Source organism: Boleophthalmus pectinirostris, unplaced genomic scaffold (genome assembly GCF_026225935.1).
Source record: "Boleophthalmus pectinirostris isolate CB_2022bp ecotype Guang Dong unplaced genomic scaffold, ASM2622593v1 HiC_scaffold_5, whole genome shotgun sequence".
Taxonomy (NCBI): domain Eukaryota; kingdom Metazoa; phylum Chordata; class Actinopteri; order Gobiiformes; family Gobiidae; genus Boleophthalmus; species Boleophthalmus pectinirostris.
In genome coordinates this window covers 39,263,916-39,289,848 of record NW_026571404.1, presented here as the reverse complement: position 1 = coordinate 39,289,848, position 25,933 = coordinate 39,263,916, and the positions used below count along the sequence as shown (strand labels likewise).

At 40.2% G+C, this 25,933-nt stretch overlaps 1 protein-coding gene across 1 annotated transcript in view; it reads left to right on the top strand.

The window, feature by feature from the left end:
- LOC110169166 (regulating synaptic membrane exocytosis protein 1-like) overlaps nucleotides 1-25,933 on the top strand; it is a 101,952-nt gene that overhangs the window by 36,177 nt on the left and 39,842 nt on the right. The window contains exons 5-6 of the mRNA XM_055162468.1: nucleotides 19,156-19,415; nucleotides 21,240-21,790. Coding sequence (XP_055018443.1) covers nucleotides 19,156-19,415; nucleotides 21,240-21,790 — 811 coding nt within the window. The remainder of the gene's footprint in view (nucleotides 1-19,155; nucleotides 19,416-21,239; nucleotides 21,791-25,933) is intronic.

Genomic DNA, 25,933 nt, shown 5'->3' with positions numbered 1-25,933 from the left:
GAGTACTGTTACACTGTAATAAATACTCAGTGAGGAGTAAGAGTACTGTTAATACTCAGTGAGGAGTAAGAGTACTGTTACACTGTAATAAATACTCAGTGAGGAGTAAGAGTACTGTTACAGTACTCAGTGAGGAGTAAGAGTACTGTTACACTGTAATAAATACTCAGTGAGGAGTAAGAGTACTGTTACTGTAATAAATACTCAGTGAGGAGTGAGAGTACTGTTACACTGTAATAAATAAATGGGCGGCAGTAGTTCAGTTGGTAGAGCATTCGCCCACTGATCTGAAGGTTGGTGGTTTGAATCCAGTTCTCGACATAAACATCACAGGTTGAGTGGTCAGATCCACTGACCCACAGGTTGGTGATGTGATTCCAGCTCCCACAGATGAATGCTGTTGTTGTGTCCTTGGGCAAGACACTTAACCCACCTTGCTCACCGTGTCTGTGTACACTGGTGTGTGAATGTGTGTGTGAATGGGTGAGTGGTTCCTTGTTGTAAAGTGCTTTGAGTGCCTTGAAGGTGGAAAAGTTCTATAGAAAAATGTGACCATTTACCATTTACTAAATACTCAGTGAGGAGTAAGAGTACTGTTACTCTGTAATAAATACTCAGTGAGGAGTAATACTGTAAAAATACTCAGTGAGGAGTAAGAGTACTGTTACTCTGTAATAAATACTCAGTGAGGAGTAAGAGTACTGTTACTCTGTAATAAATACTCAGTGAGGAGTAAGAGTACTGTTACTCTGTAATAAATACTCAGTGAGGAGTAAGAGTACTGTTACTCTGTAATAAATACTCAGTGAGGAGTAAGAGTACTGTTACTCTGTAATAAATACTCAGTGAGGAGTAAGAGTACTGTTACACTGTAATAAATACTCAGTGAGGAGTAAGAGTACTGTTACTCTGTAATAAATACTCAGTGAGGAGTAAGAGTACTGTTACACTGTAATAAATACTCAGTGAGGAGTAAGAGTACTGTTACTCTGTAATAAATACTCAGTGAGGAGTAAGAGTACCGTTACTCTGTAATAAATACTCAGTGAGGAGTAAGAGTACCGTTACACTGTAATAAATACTCAGTGAGGAGTAAGAGTACCGTTACTCTGTAATAAATACTCAGTGAGGAGTAAGAGTACCGTTACACTGTAATAAATACTCAGTGAGGAGTAAGAGTACCGTTACACTGTAATAAATACTCAGTGAGGAGTAAGAGTACTGTTAGTACAGTTGAATCTCCTGTGCTCTGTGTTTTCCTGAGGCGTGGGCTCTGGTCTGTGCTTGTGGCGTGAGATGTGAGACGTGAGTTTGACAGCTGCTGGTTCAGATCCAAAAGTCGGATGCATTTGTCCTTGGAGAGTTTTTGTGTTTCATGAAATATTCATGTGCTCTTTGATTTTAAACATACAACAATCTCTATCTTCTATCTATAATGTAAAGAAAATGTTGGATAAGGTGAAGGAGCAGACAGGAGGGTGAAGTGTCTTGCCCAAGGACACTACAGCGGTGCAGTAGATTGAATGGAGTCGTGCATTTGTGGATTTTCCTTTTGGATATTTAGTTTGACAGCTCATTTAAAGCTCAAGTCTCTGATTTTCCAACTGGGAAAGGAGAAAGTGTGTTTTAAATGTAGATTGTAACCATGCGTGACTTTCATACATGTGCACAGCTTTAGAACAGAGTTTGACTGAACAGAAGAGTGGAGCGTCCTCACAGCCAACCCACTCATCAATAAACTTCATATAATGACTCTCCATGGCTCTTTCTTAAAAGTTTACTGCTGACAAAATGTTAGATGAAAATAGCAGGAAGATTAGATTCCACAAACTGACATTATCCAATTTTATTCAACTATTGTATTAAAGGTCATATATTAGTCAAAATGGACTCTTGTGAGTCTGTAGCAATGTTAATGTTATTCTATCCTCAAAAACAGACCTGGAGTTGTGTTTTGTTTCTTTCACACATGTTTAAGTAACTCTTTATTATTAGTTTGTCTACATCTTCAAAACTCAAAATGTTCTGTTCCACTTTGTGATGTCATGAAGTAGTAATATTTAAGTTTACAGCTCCTTTTACCTTTTTCAGTAAAGACAATTGACAGTTCCAGGAGTGGAATTACCCAAATGATTTTACTGAAGGTTTATGGAGTTTAAAAACAGAGTGGAGAACTTCGTGTATTAGCACATGACATCACAAGGTGGAACAGACTGTTTTCTGTTTGAGAAAAGAACTCAGTCTAAATGTGTAGGGTTTGTGTGTTAAACATGTGTGAATGAAACAAAAACACAACTCCAGGTGTGTTTGTGATGAAAAAAACTGCATTAAAACATAGTTCAGAAAATATAAGCCTTTAATTACTTTGATTACTGTACTGTGATTATTCCACTTTCGGGTCTAGTGCCCTTGTTGAAGCCTCTCAAAAGGACACACTGTAGTCATTATTCAGTCACTCTGTGGTGGTACACACTATGAAGCCACAGCTGCCCTGGGGCAAACTTATTTAAGTGAGGCTGCCAACCACCATCATTTACTCACACACACTCACCGCTTTCATAGGTCAGAGAAGGTCTAGCACAATGACACAACTTGGTCTGAGCGGGAATTGTTCCTCCAGTTTTGTGTCGTGGTGGACTCTCACCCACATTTCAAACAGGAAGTGAGCGTGGGTGCACTTCTGGCTCCATGGACTCTGCGTCTCTAGCTCCAATTTACTTTACTTTGAAAATTGCCTGGCGTCTCTCTGTAGCTGCTGATGTGAGCCTCGTCATTTTGGTCTTAAAATGTTCACATTAACCTGCTCTACATTAACCTGCTGATACACAACAAAAACTGGAGGGTTCCAATTTCAAGGCAAAATATTTCAGAGTCATTTTAAACACAAAAAGTGTTATTTTAACTCTTTGAAAGTTAAATGGGGGTTGGAGTTGGGGTTATTTGCCAGAGTTGCTATGGTTGAAGACAATTTAACTTTCCCTAGTGTTAATTCAATTTCCCCTAGTGTTAATTCACCTTCCCTCTGTGTTAATTTAGCACCTCCACCCTCCACTTCAAACTCCCGTGAGAGAAGACCAGTTTGAACCAGTTTTGTACATAATTTTTCTTAAATTAACTCAAATAAATTGCAAAAATAAAACATATCTGTGTGTTGTTTAGGTAAATCAAGATAACCCTACAAAGTGTTATTCGTTTACTCTCAAAACATTAATATAACTTTTGATTTGGGGGTTAAACAGGAACTTTGGTCCTGTGTTACTTAATGAACATTTCCAAAAATGTAAAATTAACTCTAGAACAGATTAGAAACATATAAACCCTGAGAAAATGTTCAAATTGATTCTGATTGATTCTTTAACTCCACTTTTTGTTGTGTTTTTTGTTGTGCCTCTGCTTTCTGCTTCTTCTGTCCTTCTGGTTGATACTGTACCCTGTCCTCCCGGCTGATACGCTCTTCCCTGCTCCTCTATGCTTCTCTTTCCCCTGTCCTCCCGGCCGATACGTTCTTCCTCTGTATTGATTGGGGGAGTTTCTTTTGTGGCCATAGCGATGTGTCATGTGTTCTCATGATTATTATCGACCCCGTCCGCAGCTCCGACTCGGCTCTCATCGACTCGCTCTGAAAAATCACTCTCTCAAAATGTAAAAATACGACTGAGCGCGGTCACCAAAGTCTGTGCACATGGGCAAAAAGACTGAACACTTTACGACGGGATTATGGTATGTTTGGGAAAAGTGGCTGTCTGTATGATTTGGGTAAAATATCTGACAGACATTGTGATTAGGATCAAATATGAGATGTATGTTTTAATAATAAGATTCTGTGCAAAGTTCATGTTTTAAACACACTCAGAAGTATTGACAAAAAGAGTGGAACATGAAGTGACGAATACTAATAAGAATCCCATTTCAGAATCTGTTTGTACAGATCTAAACTACAGGGTTAGCAGTTTTAATGCAGAATAAAATGGGAGATTTTGTTGTTTGTGGAGGAAATTATGGCTACGTTCAGACTGCAGGGCTTAATGCTCAATTCGGATTTTTTTTGTGAAATCCGATGTTTTTGCGACGTTGTTCACATTTCCAATTAAATGCGACTTGTATGTGACTCCAGTGTGAACATTAAACAGCTCAAAAGTGTCCCACATGTGAACTGGAGACACGATGATGTCAACCACAACGAGCGTGCTCTGTGTTTAAGGAAGTTGTTCAAACATGGACGCGAGCATTGAGCACCTGGAGATTTTAAAGTTCCTCTTACTAACAACTTACTTGTTTTAAGGAGGAGATTGAGAAGGAGAAGGACAAGGTTTTTGACCGTGGTGTTTTGTGGGGCAGTGGCAGCAACGTCCGTTGAAAGGAACGTGTGGATGTGGAGACGGAGCCAAGAGTGGTGGGATATTGATGTGCTTCGCTTCAGTGACACGGAGTTCATTAACAATTTTTGTCTGCTGAGAAGAACACTGGTGTACATTTGTGGCTTGTTGATAACATACAGGTCGGATGAATGCACTTTGGCCGTTCAGACAGAAGTCACATGTCAAAAGATCAGATATGTATCGGTTTTAGGAGCACATATCCAAGTGTTCTGGGTCATATTTGAAAAAATCGGATCTGTGTCATTCAGACATTAAAAGATCAGATACAGGTCACACAGAGGCCAAAAAATCGGATTTGGGTCACTTCAGGCTGCAGTCTGAACGTAGCCTATGTTACTTCAAATATGTCAGTCTTTGCGATTTGCTAACTGCGTCCATTCAGACTAAGATTTCAATCATACATTTTACTGAGATATAAAATCATGTGTTACAGGTTTGTGCAACATGGAGTTATATAAAACGCTTCCATTTCCATTTTGAGTCATTAGTCTGTTCATATGGGGAATTGGGCAGCGATAAAAAAAAAAAAAAAAAAAAAATCAGGATTGAATATTGGTATTAAATATTGATACTAGAACCAATATATGGCCCATCCCTAGTTGAGGTAGTAAAGGTGTAGCCACTTCTGCATCAGACTGCCCCAAGGTGAATGGCACAGAGATACTCACCACTGGAAAAAAAGTGGAAAAGCTGTTCTAAAGCAGAGCTGTAGTGACCAATGAATTTATCCCTACTGGCCACTGGTTTACTGGTTTTTCACTGTTTTAAAATCTGGTCCAGCAGGTTTAACAATATACAATTAACCTATATATATATATATATATATATATATATATATATATATATATATATATATATATATATATATATATATATATATATATATATATATATATATATATATATATATTTATTTATTTATTTATTTATTTTTTTCACTTTTGCAGTGTGTGTCCCTACTGTGAGTGGACTTCCATCTCCACAAACCTGACTCTTACTTGGACTGACAGAGGTCCTTATTCTTGTTTCTACGGAAATGTTGTTCTAAAATCATCCACAATATGACAAAATGTTGTCTATCTCCATGAAGACAGCACTGTTTTAAAAGTCTGTTTCCACAGACTCATGCAGGTGACGCACCACGTGCACAAAGTTACATACTGTTACTTGAAATATTACAACAGACTGTGGAGATGTCATCTGTTACTAACCACTTATGCACCTGGATGTGGCTCGTTTGCTGTGTTCATATTAAAGCCTGATCATTTTAATATTTCCACAGTTTATTTGAATGTAAATCCATGTGTTTAAGAGACAAACAGTGACCCACTTTCCTGTGCTGTGTTTAGCCCTGGTTTCTGATGCAGCTCATTTGTTTCACACACTCTAATCTCCTCCTGACACTGGCTTCAGAGCTGGATTTATGACTTTTATTATTGTTTTTATGTATTTAGTCTGAGAGCGCATCCATATGTCAGTGTCACAGAGCAGACACCTCCTGGACCTGGCCCTCCCTCTTTCACACTTCCTCTTCATGTTTAAAATACAACAATACAGAACTGACGATACACTTGAACACACTGTGGTCATGATGCTAACATTTCAAACTCGATTTCAATACTAAGGAATAGACTCCAATATATGGATTCCAATACATGCATCACGAATTTCAGACTTCCGGTCATCGCGCAATGCATACTGGGAAAGATTTTCTGAAAAAGTGAACATCAAACCTCCATGTTTGTTTTCCCAGTGGGATGTGTCTATTATCAAAGTCAATCTTTTCCAGTTTTTTTTAACCATATCACTTTTGTTTCTGGTTCTAATATCATCATATTTTAGTTTTGGGATTCAGGACATTGTAATTGTGTGGTTGCTGGATGAACTCCACGCAAAAGGGATTCAGATCTGTGTGACTACAAACCTCCGTGTTTCGCTTCCCAGCAGAATAGAGAAAATAGTAAAAGGCGAAGGCGATGGACAGTATGGATACACAGGAAGGACGAAAAAGGTAACCTTTAATCATCCCAAGTTTGCAGCGAACATTTTGTATGTGGAGCTCCATCAAAGCGGGATCCCGTTTGTTAATGGAGAGGTGCAGAAGACAAACAGACTGAGCTGCACTTTCTTGTTCTTGTGGTTTTACAGCAACATCATGTCTTGGTCTCTTTGCAGTGGAAGGTGTTTCTTGGTGAACAGCTGGTGCCTTTTGCTTTGGCGTTGACTTTTTAAATTCGTAACCAAGGTTGAGTGAGGGATCGGGATTTTGATTTGATTCGCTCCACATACAAAATGTTTTCTGCAAACTCAGGATGATTTAGGCAGTCAAAGGTTTCCTTTTTGGTCCTTCCTGTGGATCAATACTGCCCATCGCCTTCACCTTTCACTATTTTTCATTTCTGATTTTCGAAACTTATGACAACCCTAGTGATTATGGAAAAACATCTAATTGCAACATTTTCAACAGACTGAAATCAGGGCTGCACAATTTTGAAATGAAAAATCTATAAACAATTTTCCTGAAAAGTATTGTGGTTGTGTTATTGCGATTGTGGTTTGGGATATAACAATAAAAGAAATATTGTGATATCTTATGTCACAATATATCAAATCCTTGTTTAAGTGGCATGCTTTTATAGTAGCAACAGCTTATGAACATCGGGAAACTACATATCCCATCATTCATTTCAAACAACATGAAGAAATATGTTTTTTACTTGAATTCTTGGGATTATGACGGAAATTATTCACACCAAAATCTTGTTAAGTTATTTTAACAACAAAAAAGTATTGTATCTACAATTATATCAGCCTCTTCAAAATATTGCAGTAAATATTGTACTGTGAGATTTGGATATCGTTACATCCCTAATCGTGGTCTATGTTTAAAAAGTAGGATTCGGATCAGAGTGCACAAACAACTCCGGGAGCATTCACATTTGAGAGAAAACTGAAATCTGAACTGCTAAGCGAATGATCCTATGTATTTCAGAACATTTCAGAACAGAGCAGTGTTTCCCAAAGATCGGGAAGCGAGCTGACTTGATCAGTCAGTCAAACATAAAATATCCTCATTTAAATTCAATAATGGTCAAATCCACTTTTATTTTTTGATTTACCATTAAGGTCTATTGACTTGGGTTGCGAAGGTTTGTGACTTTTAAAATATGAGTCCCCAGAAGAAAAGTAAAGCAATATCAATTCAACTGCGACACATTGTGCAGCCATACCTGAAACATGAACCGCTAATATTATCCAAGAATCCCATGCATTTCAGAATATCAGGATACTTCAATGGTTGTTTTAACTGTTGCGTTGTGACCGTTTCATTTGTGAAGTGTCCTTTGATTGTGACTAATCTTGCAGATTTATGTCAATGCAATGAGTTATTATGTGTTATTTTAACTCTAATACATTTATCCACTGAATAAGATGAGGAAAAGCGCTGCCAGGAAAACAAAAGATTTATGGATTTAAGAAGTTAGTGAGAGCAGTGGATGTAGAGGAGAGCGTCAAATGGAGCAGAAGAGAGAATCAGATGGAGTGGAGGATGCAGAGGAGAGGGTCAGATGAAACAAAGGATGTAGAGGAGGATGTAGAGGAGGAGAGGAGATCGTCAGAGGAGTAGACGATGTAGAGGAGAGGGTCAGATGGAGCAGAGGGCGCAGAGTAGTGGGCCAAATGGAGTAGGGGATACAGAAGAGATGGAGGATGTAGCAGAGGATGTAGAGGAGATGGAGCAGAGGAGAGGATCAGATGGAGCAGAGGAGATGGAGCAGAAGATGTAGAGGAGAGGGGCAGATGGAGCAGAGGATGCAGAGAAGATGGAGCAGAGGATGCTGATGAGAGGATCAGATGGAGCAGAGGATGTAGAGCAGAGGATCAGATGGAGCAGAGGAGCAAAGGAGAGGGTCAGAAAAACAAAGGATGCAGTGGAGATGATTAGATGGAGCAGAGGATACAGAGAAGATGGAGCAGAGGATGTAGAGAAGAGGATCAGATGGAGCAGAGGATGTAGAGCAGAGGATCAGAGGAGCAAAGGAGAGGGTCAGAAAAACAAAGGATGCAGTGGAGATGATTAGATGGAGCAGACGATACAGAGAAGATGGAGCAGAGGATGCAGAGGAGAGGATCAGATGGAGCAGAGGATGTAGAGTAGAGGATCAGATGGAGCAGAGGAGAGGATCAGATGGAGCAGAGTAGAGGATTAGATGGAGCAGAGGATGTAGAGGATAAAAGGCGTGCATATAGCGTGCTTGTGACTAGCCCAGTTATTCATTTACAGTAGATTTATGAGGTAACATTGGCAGACTGCGCTGATTTCTGTTTGCGCACAGTCGACCTCCTCTCTTCAGGAATGCTCAGATTTGTCGTGCTCTGGCTCTGGGGGCGCTCATGGACGGGTGGAGACACAGAGCAGAGGGGCAGTGAGGCGCAGGCACGAGCAGATGCACCAAACAAGCGCACCTCCAGCTGCTGTGGCCTAGATTCATCTGAGAGGCTCCACTGGGGCTGCTCTGGTCATGTGACTGTGCACTGTTTACTGGTTTAGTCCTGGTTCAGTCCTGGTTTAGTCTTGGTTTAGACCTGGTTTAGTCCGGGTTAAGACCTGGTTTTGTCCTGGTTTAGTCTTGGTTCAGTCCTGTTTTAGCCCTGGTTCAGATCAGTCTTGGTTCAGAACAGATTTTTCTCCTAGGTTAGTCCTGGTTTAGTGGGGCTCAATGATTCTGAGGAAAGCAGATAAATTCAGTGATTTTTCTGGAATGTATTATGATTTTGATTAGATTTGCAATGCATTTTCAAATTGTGCAGTGGAGAAGTGCACATTGTAACTCCAGAAAAAAGTAGCATTTGAGAGAAGACTGAAATATAAACTGGTAAATACAAGAATCCCATGCCTTTCAAAATGTATTTCTCTTAACTACAGGTGCAATAAAAATACTGTTCTTTGCAAAGGACATTCTAGGGCATTCTGTTACATAAAATAGCAACTGCATGAATTCTTATGGCAATTTTAATTCTTTAACGATATTTTGCGCGGCACAGGTTTAGTAGCTGCTTATTCCTGGTTTGGTTTAGCCCTGGTTTCATCCTTCAGTTTTGTCTCTGGTTTAGTCCTGGTTTGGCCACTATATTTTGGATTTAGTGCGCTGCAATACAGGTACATTATTGTTCTGATGTGACGCTTTTAATAGCCTTTTGCAGCTGTTATTTCAGCCTATTGGTGGATTTCAGATGACATCATAACATTCTATAGCACGATAATATTTAATACAGATGAGGGGCAGGTAAAAATAATATGGCTGAAATGCATTTTTTTTGTTGTAAAATTTAGTTCTTGGGCCTAGTCACTAATAGGAATGATCAGCTTCAACATTTGTGAATTTACCTTTTAGATATTTTATGGCAAATGTAATCAAGAGGGAAAACTGTCCCTTATGCCCATCTGTGTGAGTGACATCACCACATTCGAGAATCTGAAAACCAACAACTGCTGGGTTTCAGAGGACATCATAACATTATGTAGGACAATATTATTTAGTAAGAGGGACAGCTAAAATTTATATTGTAAAAAATGTAAAATTATGTTGTAATAAAGTGAGTTCTAGGGTTTAGTCATTAATTGAAAATATCAGGTGCAACATTTATTAATTTACCTTTTGGATATTTCACGACAAAGTACAATGTGATCAATAGGAAAAACGTCCCTTGCTCCCCATCTGAGCTATGACATCATCACATTCTAGAATCTGAAAACCACCAATATGTATTTTTTATAAACCGAAGATTTTGGTGCAAAATAGGAACTTAAACAAAGACATACTGGGTAGTTTTATTAACTAGTAATAATAAAAACACCGAATCCTACATCACAACAGCAGTGTTGGGAAGGTTACTTTTAAAATGTATTCCCCTACAGACTACAGATTACATTCCCCAAAATGTAGTTTGTAACATAATCCATTAAATTACTTAAAGTGAGTGACGTAATCTGAATACTTTGGATTACTTGATTTGCTGTAGAGAAGCAAAGACCAGGAAATCATAACATAAGATTTTACTTAACCGTACTAAAAATATTATTGAGAGAAGACAAGGAGACCCGTCCACGCAGCATGCTTTAGTCCTTTTAAATCCTGTTTTAAACCTGTTTAGACCTGGTTTTAATCCTGGTTTAGTCCTGGTTATAGTCCTGGTTTAGTCCTGGTTTAGTCTTGGTTTAATCCTGGTTTAGTCCTGGTTTAGTCTTGGTTTAGTCCTGGTTTAGACCTAGTTTAGTTCCAGTTTAGACCTGGTTTTAGTCCTGTTTTAATCCTGGTTTAGTCCTGGTTTAGACCTGGTTTAGACTTGGTTTAATCCTGGTTTAGACCTGGTTTTAGTTCTGCTTTAGTCTTGGTTTAGACCTAGTTTAGACCTGGTTTTAGACCTGGTTTAGACCTGGTTTGGACCTGGTTTAGACCTGGTTTGGACCTGGTTTAGACCTGGTTTAGACTTGATTTTAGACCTGGTTTAGACCTGGTTTGGACCTGGTTTAGACCTGGTTTAGACCTGGTTTTAGACCTGGTTTGGACCTGGTTTGGACCTGGTTTGGACCTGGTTTAGACCTGGTTTAGTGTCCAGCAATGAGTGGAATTACAAAAAAAAAAAAAAAGGGATACAGCCCGAAATGTGAAAACAGGAAAATACCACCGTGTAATCCATTTATTTCAACAAAGTAACTGTAATCCAATTACCACTCACTGAAACAGTAACTGAATACAGTTACTCATAATTTGTACTATGATTATGTAACTCTGGTACATGTAATCTGTTACTCCCCAACACTGCACAACAGTGAAGCACGTACTCAGGTGTGCATTTTTGGGTTTAATCTTTCCTCAATCCATCTTCGTCAAAGCCGGGATTCGAACCCGCGCGCCTCCGCTCCGCTCGGCCCGCGCTCTCCGAACACACGCGGTAAACAAGGCTCTGTGCTCGGCTTGAACATGTCCAGGCGGCGCTTCTTTTCTACGGAGACCGGTTCCAGGCACCGCAGCTGGGCCGAGTGCTACGCTTGGAGCTCATCCGAATCGGACGGTTCTGGAAGAGAAAGGTACCGAAAAACTGAGCTAACAAGTTATCATAGGCTAATGGCTACAGAGCTAAATATGAAGGAAATAAGAGTTTACATTGGGTTTAAGTGTTTATCCGTTTTTAAGAAATCTCCTGGGCGTTACATACCATGAACACCAATCATAAGACACTCATACTGATCGATCCGCGTTAGTTTAGTTTATTTATTTGACGAATTTATAAGCGAATTGGACGTATTACTAGCGCTAATTGTCTAACGCTATGCTAACGTGGGCTGGGTATCATTAAGAAGTTGCCGATACGATACATACCTCGATACACAGGCCACGATACGATACATATCTCGATACAGTGCACTTTCGATTCAATATGATATATTTCAAATCGATTCGATACAGTTCAGTAAAAAATAAAGGCTAAATCATGGCTCTGATACTAAAAGTGTTTGTTAAACCACTTCTTGTGCAAAGTTCATATGAAGCACAAACATTTTAATCATCAAAACACTGTCAAAATGTCAAATTGTTGCATAAATGAGTTTCCTTTCACTCCACAAGCCACAAAACTGCAGCACTGTAACAAAATAATCTAGTAAAACACACGTAAAAATACTCTTGGTGATATATCGATACAGTAGCCCACAGTATAGATACTGTATCATCACATTAAACGATACAATATATTGATATTCCGATATTAATTGCACACCCCTAATGCTAACGTTGCTGCTTTACTTATGCTTCAAGTATAAATTTTGGCATTGTCCTTTGGCTACATTTGACTAGTTTTAAATTCACCAGTCACTCACTACCATTCATCATCAACATGGCAGATGATGAATTTAATAATAATAATAATATTTTAATTTATTAATTTATTAAAATTTTTTGTGTGTGTGTGTGTCAAAATATAACTAGCTGCTATTCTGCATATTTATACATTGTTAATTTGATGTTACTTATTTACTCAATCCTTATTACTGTCTAATTACATAACCATACTGTGGTGCTAATAAGCTCTATTCTTGCTTACGTCACAAACCAGGAAGACGTTTGGAAACATGCAATGGCAACTTCCGGTGTAGTTCCCGACACAGGGCTCACCGACTGACTGCAGCAGTAAAATGAAGACTGCAGATGTATGTGCTGTTTGGAATCATCTGGAATTTGTCCCTCATCTCTTCTAATCACATGTACCAGTGCACTCAGAGTTGTGTGTCAGTGGGGAAATGATGAAAACTGAGGTATGGTTGGAGTGGTTGATGAGCTGAACATAACGGAACACTACAATGACATGGAGATGAAGAAAACTGGCACATTTTCTCATTTTTCCTAGATTTTGTCAGACTTACTACTGTGAACAGAGCCCAAAGGAAATTGTCATTGCATGTTTGTCACTAGGGGTGTGCAAAAATATTTAAATATAGATCTACTGTATCACTGATGATTCAGTATCGATATCATGGGCTGCTGTATCGATATGTCACCAAGAGTATTTTTTGGTATGTTTTACTAAATTATTTTGTTACATCACTACAGATTTGTTGCAGAAGGAAGCTCGTTTATGCGACGCATTTGACATTTTCGCTGTTTTGATGATTCAGATGTTTGTGTTTCATATGAACTTTGCACAAGAAGTGGTTTAACAAAGACTTTTAGTATCAAAGCCATGGTATTTTTTCATTGAACTGTATTGAATACATTTGAAATATATCATATTGAATCAAAAGCTTATTGTATCGAGACATGTATCATATCGTGGCCTATGTATTGAGGTATGTATCGTATCGGCAACTTGTTAATGGTACCCAGCCCGATTTGTGATGGAAGCGTGAATAGAGCCTAGAAAATTTTGAAATTTATGAATTTACACTTTCCTAACAATACATTTGTTATATTTGCTAATTAATAAATATTAAGCTTGGTTATTTTTGTACATGGATATGCATTAATATAAAAATACTAGTGGAACTAAGCCTTAACAGCATCTTGATTACCGTCATAACTCATGTACCAAATTAACCACCAACCAATCAGCAGCTCGTTAGATGTTAATAAGTGAACTTTTATTACTAGTTATAATTATTTAATGGTGCATACAGTAAGTGGTGCTGTTAATATATCAAAGTTCAACCAGTCTATCCTTGGGTTTCAGAATGATGGAAAATCAGGACGGTTGCCATAGCAAGTAATAAAAACCCATGAATAAATATGATATGATTATAGATTGATTGAAGAGTGCATTTTTGGCTCTGACTGAACTTAAACACAAGTTTGTCTTCAGTGGCAGCTCGAGACCAAAATGATGAGGGTGCACATGAGTTTGTAAGTTGTGTAAAGATGAGACTCCATTAAGTGTCATTTAAAGATGCATTGCGTAACTTTTCTGGTGGAGGGTTCGTCACATGCTTTTCTCCATGGAAATCTTATTACTTTGGAATGTTTCACAGTATGGTATTTGTCTTAGAGATGAAACCAGACCAAGTTACAGGTCAGATCTGTGGAGAGGCGACCCTGCTCATAGTCACAATGTCTGTTTTTCTAGGTATTTTTGAGCTATAAAACCACCTGTAATAGAATAAATGTAAGTAGACCTGTTTAGAGCTGTTTAATGTCATACTGTGGAACATTCCATGCAGAGCGATGGTGTATCCATAGAAACAAGCTGGTGACCGAAAAGTGACATAGTGCAGCTTTAAGTGAAATGATACTGTGTAGCTCGTCTAAATATCTAGTCTAAAATGGAGAATAACTGTATGTAATTTGAAGACCATTTTGACAAAATGTGATTTGTTTTAATGTGATCCAAGTGTTGTGTTAAACTGGTTCCTGTCTGGTTCCAGTCCGGACCAGTCCCACACAGTCGCTCCTGCAGACTCCTCTTCATTGTCTCCACATTCTTCATCACCTCGCCGCTCCTCCACCTCATTCCCTTCCCCTCAAGCCTCCCCTTCTCCCTCCACGCATCACCACCACTCCCCCTCCTCTCGTCCCCCCTCCCCAGCGTCCTCCGAGCACAGAGTCTTCTTTCTCCCCCGGGCTGAGTTGAACTCCGGGAGCCGACCGTCAGCTACAGCCTCCAGAATCCAACGAGTGAGGAGATCAGGCCCCCAGGGGCGCAGCAGCACGGTAAGACGATAAGGGGTAAATCACAACAGCATTATTAGGTGTAGTACGTGAGTGTCCAAACTTTACCTTGTGTTTGAAATCATTCACACAGAAACACAATCATATTCAATAAAACACTTAATAGTGTCACCGGCATTACACCTATTACAACCTTTAATGTTACACTGAACTAGGGATGGGCATTTCTTAATCGATCGTCGGAAGAATTAACGATCGATTATCGATTAATCATTAATGTTTTTATATTAAAATGATCATCATTATTATTACTATCTGCACTACTAAGCTGCATAAATAAATTCAACTTTACGACATATAAACCGTAACGACTCTAGAGCCACATCAGCCCGTTTGACATTATAATGTGTTTAATTCAGTTTTCTCACAGAAATGAAACTTAAAACCGCATGGCTAATTTGCATAAACTAAGTGAAGATAAAACTCCAGCTCTTGTGTCGCTGATGTGGTTCAATTTCTGTCGGATTAAAGGACATGACTCAGGTGAATACAGGTTAGTGTGACCAGATTTGCGTTTGTCAAAACCAGGACACCGTACGGGGGGAGGGAGGTGGGGACTCGTCATCAACATTGTGCGACTCTCACCTGGCAAAACTTTTTCCCACTGGACACAGAAACATATGTGCTGCTTTATACACTGTGCACATGGACTCACACTTGTCCCAAACGCAACGGAAAGCGTGGAATTTCTTGTACAAGTCATCGTTAAATACGCATTTGTGCTTCGGTACGTTGCAGACTGACCCACTGTTTGTGTCTCGCTCCTTCTGATGCAGAGAGACACATGTACTGACCCCTGTTTGGTCACACTACACACAGCAACCTACATTCAGTTTGTCGATTAAAATGAACGTAATCAATGAAATTCTTAATGATCAATTATCGATTAATCGATTAATCATGCCCATCCCTACACTGAACAACTGGAATCAGAACAGGTTTTACTACTGTTGTCAGTGAACAAAATGTACAAATAGTTTTCAAGTGTGAAAAATAGTGACTTGAGTCCTCGGTTCAGTTTGGAGCAGTTTGGAGACTGGTTCAGTTCATGGGCTGTTTGGCTACAGAAGCTGGTCATTCTGAATACTGTATCCTGGGTCAGTCCTGGTTTAGTCCTAAATTTACTCCTGGTTTAACCTTTAGTCCTGGTTTAGCCCCAGTTTAGGTCCTGTTTATCCCCTCAGTCTGGGTTCATTATAATCTTTCTAATATATACCGCTGTGTTTGTGAGTGTGTGAAGTGTAAACAGTGTCCCTCCTCTTACACAGCCCTGCTTCTCTGAGTACATGTCGGCACAGCACCAGAGCAGACGGAGGAGCGTTCAGATCTTCTTCCGTCGGACCCATCGTGGCAGGAGGCAGGGGATGCACCTCCCTGTGACCATCCCATCCAGCTGCTGGTACACAGGAGTGGGCAGTCTGGTGTGCGCCCATTGTCAGACCCAGCGCTCCTTCCAGAGAACCTCCTGGATGTGCCTAGAGTGTAGAGTCCCTCTGTGTTTGTACACATGGAGGAACTGCTACAGCCAATGGCACAGCGGAGAGTGACAATATGTGTGAGGTTCTGTTAAAGGTGCACTGTGGAACTTTTCTGTAGAAAGTTATACCAGGTTATTGTCTCCATGATATGATTAGATTTAGGACAGAATAAATGAGAAAAAGATGCATTACACATTTTAAACACAAAACAATACTTTTTTTTTTTTTTTTATTACACCATGTGGTCTTACACTAGCTCTTACAAAACTCAGGATGAAACTGTTCAGGAAAGGTCCTATTTATCGGGTGTGTGATTTTTATTCAGTTTCGGTACCTCAAATGAGTATCTAGAGAGGTGTCCCAGCTCACAGTAACAATAGTAAGTTTGAAGGGCATTTTTGAGCCATTGTTACACCTGTAATGGAAAAAAACAAAAACAATTGAATAGGTAGTGCCATACATACATTTCAGACAAAGTCCAAACATCACCATGGAGACAACTGACTAGCTATACAGTGCACCTTTAAAGGAATTTGTGTGTGTTTGAGTTCTCAGGTTGTATTATGTCCTGGTCTGGGTTATTTGACTTATTTCTGTCTGACCACAACCTCATTGAATCTTTAACACGATAATGATGTTCGTTCACTTAACTTCTGCTTGACAAATGTTGTTTTGATCAGTGCTGTTCACAGTGTAACTAAAAGAATCGTAAAGGTAAGTTATGTTGTCACGATATTAGAATTTAAAACTTGATTTGATACGAAAAGAATCGACTCGATACTTGATACTTGATTTTAATATTCAATTCTGATAAAATTCAAGATGAAACTGTTCAGGAAAGGTCCAATTTGTTTTTTTCAGTATCAAAACCTGCTCAAACGAGGATTTAGTAATACAAGTAGTACCTGGTGTCATTTTTGACCATCCTAGTATGTTAAAAACAAATGATGCCAGGTAACTGTGAAATGAAGAGAGCTTATTTGCATTTCATATGACATTGTATTAATTTCATGTTGCTTTAAGACTATAATGTCTTAAGTGTATTTGCAAAACCAATCGCTGCCTCATTCGACAAACTGGGAACTGTTATCCTGTTCCCAGTATTGTTTTAGTTGCATCTTCGAGACAGACCAATATATTGGGCTGATATTTGGACTGTTTAACATATCGGCTCTCAGCATTAAATCTCCAGTTATCTCTTATACAAAGATCTAACTGTACAAAACATGACTACTTAGCTCTCTGAAGGGTTTGTGGTGAAAAATATAGCAGTGGGTAAGTTTTTTTTTATCAATTTACAGCCCCAGTGTATTGTATTTATCTTATAACATCGACACTGTTATGTCAAAGTTCTTCTAAATGCTAATTAATAACTGAAATACATTTTTAATTGTATTTGTAATTTACAGATTTTTCTTGTATTAGATCTTGGAATAGAAAAGATTGGAGGTGCATTGTTCAGATACTGTATTTTTGTGCCATAATGTTAAAGTTAAAAATAAATGATTGTGTTTAGTTCAACATTTTGTCTCATGTGTTTTTTAAAAGGGAAATAATGTTGATAGTGTAAAATCCTGCTTCCGAACTTACAGTTGTCTAATGTAAAATGGTCTCAGTATTGTAAATAATGATTTAATTCACTTTTCTATGTAATTTATGTTTAACTTATATTGTGATGTATCATTAATCCATCACAAATAACCATAGAAGTCGCAGTTGCCTCCATATTTGAGTTAAATCCAGGTTCAGTCCTGGATTTGGTCCATTTCTGTTCTGTGATTGTGACTTTTTTAGTATTGATAATTGTTCAAACGAGTATCTAAGTTCGATGCTACTTTTGGTATTGTTAAGTATCTGATTTTTGTGGACAGTAAGTTAAAAATATCAGTTTGAAGTTAAGCTGAGTTTGTGTTAAAATCCAGGTTGGACTGGTTGAATACTCCTCTGTGATACTGTACTTGTGTGTGTGTGAGAGTCGGGGAGTCCTGACATTTTTCTGCCCAAAGTGGTTGTGTTCTGGAGGAGGGAGCGCGGCTGTTTGCGGATCTGTGTTTGGATAATTTTAGACGCGTTGGTGTGAAATCTCCAAGGCTTTTGTGGCTTTAATCAAAGAAAATCTGGAGAAACAAAAGAGAAAGAGGGACAGAAGGAAGGGGAGAGAGAGGGGGGAGAGAGAGAGAGACAGAAGGATGGAGAGAGTGGGAGGGGGCTAGAGGAGGGAAACAGGAGAAAGAGAAGAGAGAGGGGGAGAGAAGAGAGACAGAAGGATGGAGAGAGTGGGAGGGGGCTAGAGGAGGGAAACAGGAGAAAGAGAAGAGAGAGGAGGAGAGAAGAGAGACAGAAGGAAGGAGGGAGAGAGCAGAGAAGGATAGAGGAGAGCCATGTGGAGAGAGGGAAAGAGGAGAGCCATGTGCGGAGAGGATTTGATTAATTCATTTGATTAACTTGTGAAATAGGTTTACTCCTGACTTTCTTACTTGCAAAACAGAGTTATTGTGCAATTAAACAACTGACACTATAAACAAATATCATCCCAACTTAAACTATTCAAATGTGATTACATATCTGTATGAATGAGATGTGAGTCCCTGTTCCGACTTCCATTCAAATCGTAATTGTCCAAGCTCTATTCTTGGGTCTAGATACAGAAATAAATGATCAGGTTAAACATGTGTGCATTCACCTTTTAGATATTTCCTGTGAGAATACAGTGTTATCAATAGGAGGAAGTTTCTCTGGCCCGCATGTGGTAGTTAGATGTAACACTGTAGAAAGTGAAAGCCCCTTTGTGCTCACGTCTCTTCTAGTGTTTCTTGTTCCAGGTGATCTTAAGGTCATATGTGCTCACTTGTCCTCTGGTGTCTGTTGTTGCAGGTGATCTTCAGGTCATAAGTTTAGAATCATCTGTGTGCTCACTTGTCCTCTGGTGTGTGTTCTTGCAGGTGATCTTCAGGTCATAAGTTTAGAATCATCTGTGTGCTCACTTGTCCTCTGGTGTGTGTTCTTGCAGGTGATCTTCAGGTCATAAGTTTAGAATCATCTGTGTGCTCACTTGTCCTCTGGTGTGTGTTCTTGCAGGTGATCTGGGTGTGTAATAACTGCCGTAAACAGCAGGAGCTCCTGACTCGACCAGGAGACTGGTTCAGCTCAGACTCTGCTGCTCTGGGGTCGGCCGTCAGTGAACCCTCCGTGTGTCAAAGGTCACGCTCCCAAGCTCCCGCCCCCTCCATCCACGCAGCACCAGGCTCCGCCCCCGCCTCCCTTGACCCCAACAGAGCAGCTCCACCAGGGGGCGTCGCAGGAGACCCACGGTCACGAAGCGAGCCACCACGAGACGTGTAAGGAGCATTTATGTGTGTGGGGAGTCTGCATGCTCTGTCTGTGTCTGGGTGTCAGCCTGAAACTGAGTGCTGAGTGCTGTTGGACTAGAATGTGCTCAAATGTGCCTAAAAATGTCTTTTTAGAGGTTCAACGTGAATGGACCAAAGCATTTTTAACTGCAGACCGTTGTGTAGGAGATTACTCTCAACTCTGTTCAGATTTTTTTACTGTCACTTTTACTAGTTTTATTTATAGACAAATAGACTTTATTGATCCACAAGGGAAAGGGGCTTAGACACTGTAGCTCACACATCACAAGTAATATAATAACAAGGCACAAAAATATAAATGGTAAAAATTTCAAAAATAAGTAGCAAAAATAGCAAAGACTGGTGTCATAATTATACAAATGTATATCTACAAGTAAAAATGTAATATATAAATATAGTAATACAAAATATATACTTGCATGTTTTACCCACGTCTGGATATCAAATGAAAACATTTAGAATAGTCCTCCAGATAGGTACTCTGGCACACATCTGGCGTCCACTGCTCCTGACAGATTTAAACCAGAGATTAGGGCTGCATGAAAAAGATCTAATTGTGATTGTGATCAGATTTGTGATTTACGTTTTGACAAACTAATACAAGAATCATTTCAGAACATGTTTATACAGATCTACATGATCTACATGTTAGCAGTTTTATGCAGCACAGACAGAAGAATTTGTTGTTTGTGGAGGGAACTGTGGTACTTCAATATATGTGTCCATTCAAATTGCAATTTCGATTTGATTACAATTAATATTACAGCCCTATGAAAGAGGGCGCCATTTGACATGGGTCAAATGCAGAGGACAGTCTACCTTAAACTTTTGTTATCCTCTCTGAGAACTAAATGTCCCTGTGTCAGATGCCCTCCCTCCTTGTGCCTCCATGGGGGCCCTACCAGGTAATTATATCGGTACAGCAGCATTTGTAGTTGTGTTTTGTAGATCATCCGTTATAACTTTTTTTTTTATGACTGATGCAAATTGTTTATTATTATTATTTATATTTGAGGATGATATGTTGGGCAGATTCAGATTATTTTCTCTAAATGATGTCATTAAAATTGACTAGAAACTCAGCCATAGCCCTTTTTTACTACAGACACTGTAGCTGTAGTCACATTTTGTGCAACTATCTCTTTGCTTTAATGTGCTAATAAAGATGTTTGACCCATCCACCAGTGTCTGTAAATGTGTCAGTGGACCCATCTCCAGGGCTGAGCCTGGATCCTGGTGGGGAGTACCTAGCTGGAGGATTACCCAACATTGCAGTTTGATTTTGAGGCAGCAGTGGTTCTATAAGCTGGTGGTTTGTGAAGTCGTATTGTTTCTGGTGTTATTCTTATTGTTGGAACAATGCGCTCTGTTCCCTCTGTGTACTGTTCTTCACTTCTATTAATAGACAGTAAAGTTAACAATGAAATCACTACAGGCTGCACTGGAGCTGGAGGAAACCGGAGGAGCAGAGCCACGCTTTACATGGGACTTTAATATAATGTCTAGATTTGATTTCAACCAAGGGGAATGTGATGTTTCATTATTAAAACAGCTCTGACATCAGGAAGCAAAACATGACTGATGTATTGTACTAGATGTCAGCAGCTTTGGAGGAGCAGTCTATGGGAGACAGGAGCAGGCAGGAGCAGATAGGAACAAACAGGGGCTGATAGGAGGAGGCAGGAGCAGGGAGGAGCAGACAGGGACTGACAGGAGCAGACAGGGCCTGTCAGGTGATTGCAGGAGCAGACATACACTGAAACATTCTAACATATGTGTCTCTGATTTCAGGAGGAATGGTCGCGGGGGCGGAGCCGGCGGCCGCACTCAGCCCCGCCTCCAGACTCAGGTGTCGATGGACAGAGACCTGCGCGGAGAGAGAGAGCGCAGAGAGAGCAGACGACTCACCAAAGGACGCTCACTGGAGCACGACCCTGTGGGAGGGGGCGGGGTCAAACGGACCGCGGACCAATCGGGGCCTGTGCCCTCCGGGGGGCGTGGCCAGGCCATACAGGGGCAGGGGCCGGAGGGGTTAGGCCCGGGACAGGGCCCCGCGGCTGGGCTACAGTCTCAGACAAACCCACCTGAGCTCAGAGAACCTCCGCACGGCCTGGCCGTCAGACGGACCAAACGCGAAAAGGCCGAAAGTATGCTACGCAATGATTCGCTCAGCTCTGACCAATCAGAATCACTCAGGCCGCCGCCCCCACGCCCATATAAGTCAAAACGCGGGGCGGGCGGGAAAAGGCAAACGAGTATGAGCAGCTCTGAAGAAGAGGGCGGAACCACGCCAGAGTACAGCAGCTGTGAAGACGCAGAGATCGAGAGTGTCAGTGAGAGAGGTGAGAGGGGAGGGGGTGGTTGGTTTGGTTGGTGAGGTTTGGCAGCCATGTGTTTCAGTCTGCCCCAGGGCAACTTCAGCAGGACAGCCCCATGTGTGAGTGACTGAGCTGTGTTTAACATTACAATGTGTGACTGAAACCTGGCCTTTTCTTTGTGGTTATAGTGGATTTGTGCTTTCTTCTTTGTGCGACTTCTCCCTGTGCACATTTTATCTTAGCTTTTCAAAACCACTTCTATTTTTGCTTCTGAAGTGTAAGCAAAAGGTTTCCGCTGCTACAAAAGGAACTCATACATTACTGCCAGTTCATGACCTAAAAGTGGGTTAGTTTGAGAAAAGAGGGAACCAAAAGCATGAGAAAACACAGAGGCTGTGCTGCAGTGGTGTCTGCAGCCGCCATCTTGGATCTGGCATGGTTAAGGGGTCCAAATTGAGTCCAAATGTGGATCAAACACGGGTCAAGTGCAGCGGTCACTGTCACATTCAGAACGGCCTTTGGGGTCAGAAGAAAACAACACAACATGACAGAAACATGAGGATCTAACTGTGAAATCAGCCTAGTAGGCATTCGACCATAGGAAATTTTGGCTCACGATTATCAGGGCCAAGTGAGTGAGTAACTGGGTTAAATATAAATACTAGGCTACATAAAAACTGTAGTAGAGAAAAAAATGGGGACAACTGCAAAGCTTTGTGATTGTGAATACATTTGCATTTTATGTTTTAATAATAGGATTCTGTTCATAGTTCACATTTCATTTCATTAGGGTTATATTACATGTTTGTACAGAATACACTTATGCAGAATAAGGAGGAAATGGTGGTACATCAAAAGTTACAGCTTGTGATTTGCTAATTGTGATGTTGATTCGATTGCAGCCGTAAATATGAAGCACTGTTCCAAAGAAGACAAATAAGGCTGCTGCTCTGGTCTGTGTGTCTGTGTGGTCTCAGGTTACATAACCACATTAGACCAGTGTTTGTGCTGGACTCTGTTTTACTCCTGTCACAACCAGAGACTATAGAAATGAAATAGCCAACCTGCTAGCCACCACGTTCCTAATAAAAAGTGAGCATGGGTGCGATTTGGCTCCATTGACTCTGTTTTGAATTTCTTATTTCTTATTTTATTTATTGATAAAGGGACAGTACATATTAATGAACATTAAAAATGTTAATATGTAAAGATTATAAACAACATGGCTCATTTCCATCTTCAGTCCCTCGGCAGGTTGATGTAAAATCATCTACAGGGCAAAAGAAAGTACAACAACAATCACACAAAAGTACACAACACCAACACACTCACTATACACACAACACACTCACTATACACACAACACACTCACTATACACACGACACACTCACTATACACACAACACACTCACATACACACACACACACACACACACACTCACACACAACACACTACATACACACAACACACTCACTATACACAACACACTCACTATACACACAAACACACTCACTATACACACACACACTATACACACACACACAACACACTCACTATACACACACACACTCACAATACACACAACACACTCACTATACACACACACACACACTATACACACACACACACACACACAACACACACACACACAACACACTCACACACACACACACTCACTATACACACAAACACACTCACTATACACACAACACACTCACTATACACACAACACACTCACTATACACACAACACACACACTATACATACAATTAGTTTCAAACAGTTCATCTGAAGTTCAAAGTCAAGAGTTTAAGAGTTAAACCAAGAGTTAAACCAACAACCCTTCAAAATAAAAAAATATGTAAATTGGTTAAACATGGAGACATATTTGACCATTGAACAAACACAATTCACGTTCATCTGGAAAAAACGTGGCCCCTCTCTCTGTAACTGCTGCTGTCAAACTCGTCATTTTGTTCCAATTCAGTTAACCTGCACTACATGATCCTGCTTCGTCCGTAAATCAATACATAAACATTAATAATAGACAGATGAGGACCCTTCTTTTCGGGAGGTCAAACCTGCTAGTGTTAGCAACAGGTTTGATTGACGGCATAGCTAAGCTCCCTGCTAAACCAATGATGCGGGTGTGAAGGGGCATTACCTTCAACAGCCTCGCTCCCGATTGGCTCTTTGATGTTGGCTCCAGATTGGCCACAATAACTGCTGGCCTCAATTGGCTTCATTTGGCTGGAGCTCTGTGGATGACGTCACACTCCTGTAAGTTCGCAACACACTAGAGGAGAATTTGATCGATTTTGGCTGCGACTTCTTCTCCCCGAGTTCAGGGAGGCATAACCCGACTTTTTGTCTTCGTGTGCGATTTTGAAGCCGCTGCGCTCTGTCAACGACCAAACATCCAATAAAACAGAATGTCAGGGGCAACGGAGTGACAGACACAAATTATATATAGTGAAAATAATGATTAGACTTTATTCCTCACCTCTCGTAAAGTGGTATATTTAAAGTGCAGCATCTCATCCACATTATCCATAGAAATTGTTCACTGCAAATAATGACAATAATGACCGCTCTGTGAATCCAGTTTGAGGCGTTGTTTAAAAGTAAAAAGGTGAGAGTAGTTCCTCACGTGTGTCTGTTTACATCCACACAGCGCACGGATCAAGATGAAGCTGCAGATTAGTGACAGTGATTCTACTTCCTGTGGACTTTATTTCCAATCTTTTATGATTTAAAATCCTGTGTCTGAAGTTTTACACCACACTTAACAAATAATAATAACAGTTTTGACTTGTATCTAAACTAGAAGTGCAGAACTCTGATCTTTTGAACACTTAAGAGTCTCAAAGCGACTGGTTTTACTGTGAACAGGAAACAGTTGATGTGGTCACGCTTACAGCTTTATATCCTGTAGTCCGCAGACAGATGCCGTTGCATTTTTTGCGATTGAAGATTTAAAATCTCATTCTTCTCATGATTCTTCTCATGTCTGTGGTGTGCGCTTTTTTGTCACACGTTTAAAATTTTCATTCAAGACAGAAAAAACCTGTAGTGTGTGGCGGCCTTTAGTCTGCTTCTTTATACCGTCTATGGTCTAAAGATTTTTTGACTTCTGATTGCTGAAGCATGAAAAATAGTTCAGACTTACATGTAAATCATTTGTACAGCTCTCAGCCCATGTTCAGCTCACCTTTAAACATCTCGTTTTATAGCTTACTTTTTGTAAACCAAGTCCTGTGAGCGGCACTTTTATGGCTTGTGTTTCTATTTCTGTCCTGAGTCTGAATATTCAATAAAGCTCCCATAAACACACGGCCTTTTTAGGAGCCATGTTTGACCAGCGCCGCTTGATTTGTGTACATGACCATCGTACTGCTCGGAGGGACAGTGCTGCTGTGTAAACTGTCACTGAGTCCTATCCTCTCGACCGATACGTTTGGGATGCACTGACAGGGATGGTACGTGTCCTTATTGGACTCTTGCATAGTTGATTTAGTCAGGGTTTAGTCCTGGTTTAGGCCTTGGTTAATCCTGTTTTTTTACTTCTAGTTTAGTCCTGGTCTGACTTTAGACCTGGTTTTGACCTGTTTTAGCCCTGTTTTAGTTCCAGTAACTGTGGTCCAGCCTGGTTTACTCCTGGCTTAGGTCTAGTTTAGCCATTTTTTAGTCTTTGTTAAGTCTTGGTTTAGTCCTGGGTCAACCATAGTCCTGGTATAGCTCTGGATTAATCTTTGTTAAATCCTGAATTATTCCTTATTGATGTTTGGTCTTTGTTTAGTCCTGTTTAATCGTGCTTTAGTCCTGTTTTAGTCCTGTTTTAGTCCTTTTTTTGCGTTTGTATTGTACTTGGAGGGACAGCGCTGCTATGTACTGTGTAAACTCTTTCAGCTTGTGTCCTCTCGGCCAATACGTTTGTGATACACTGACAGGGAGGTACACATTGGGCTCTTCTTTGGGACAGAATTTATGTTTGCTGTATTGGAGTGGCCGGAGGGACAGCGGTTGTGTTGTAACCAGCTCGTGTCCTCTCCCCTGATACTATAAACCCCATGTAGCTGTTGTAAGTACATTGTACTCATGGGAATGGCTGACTGTTTATGGATAGTTTGAAGTTACTGTGTCCTCTCGGTTGGTACAGTATCTTA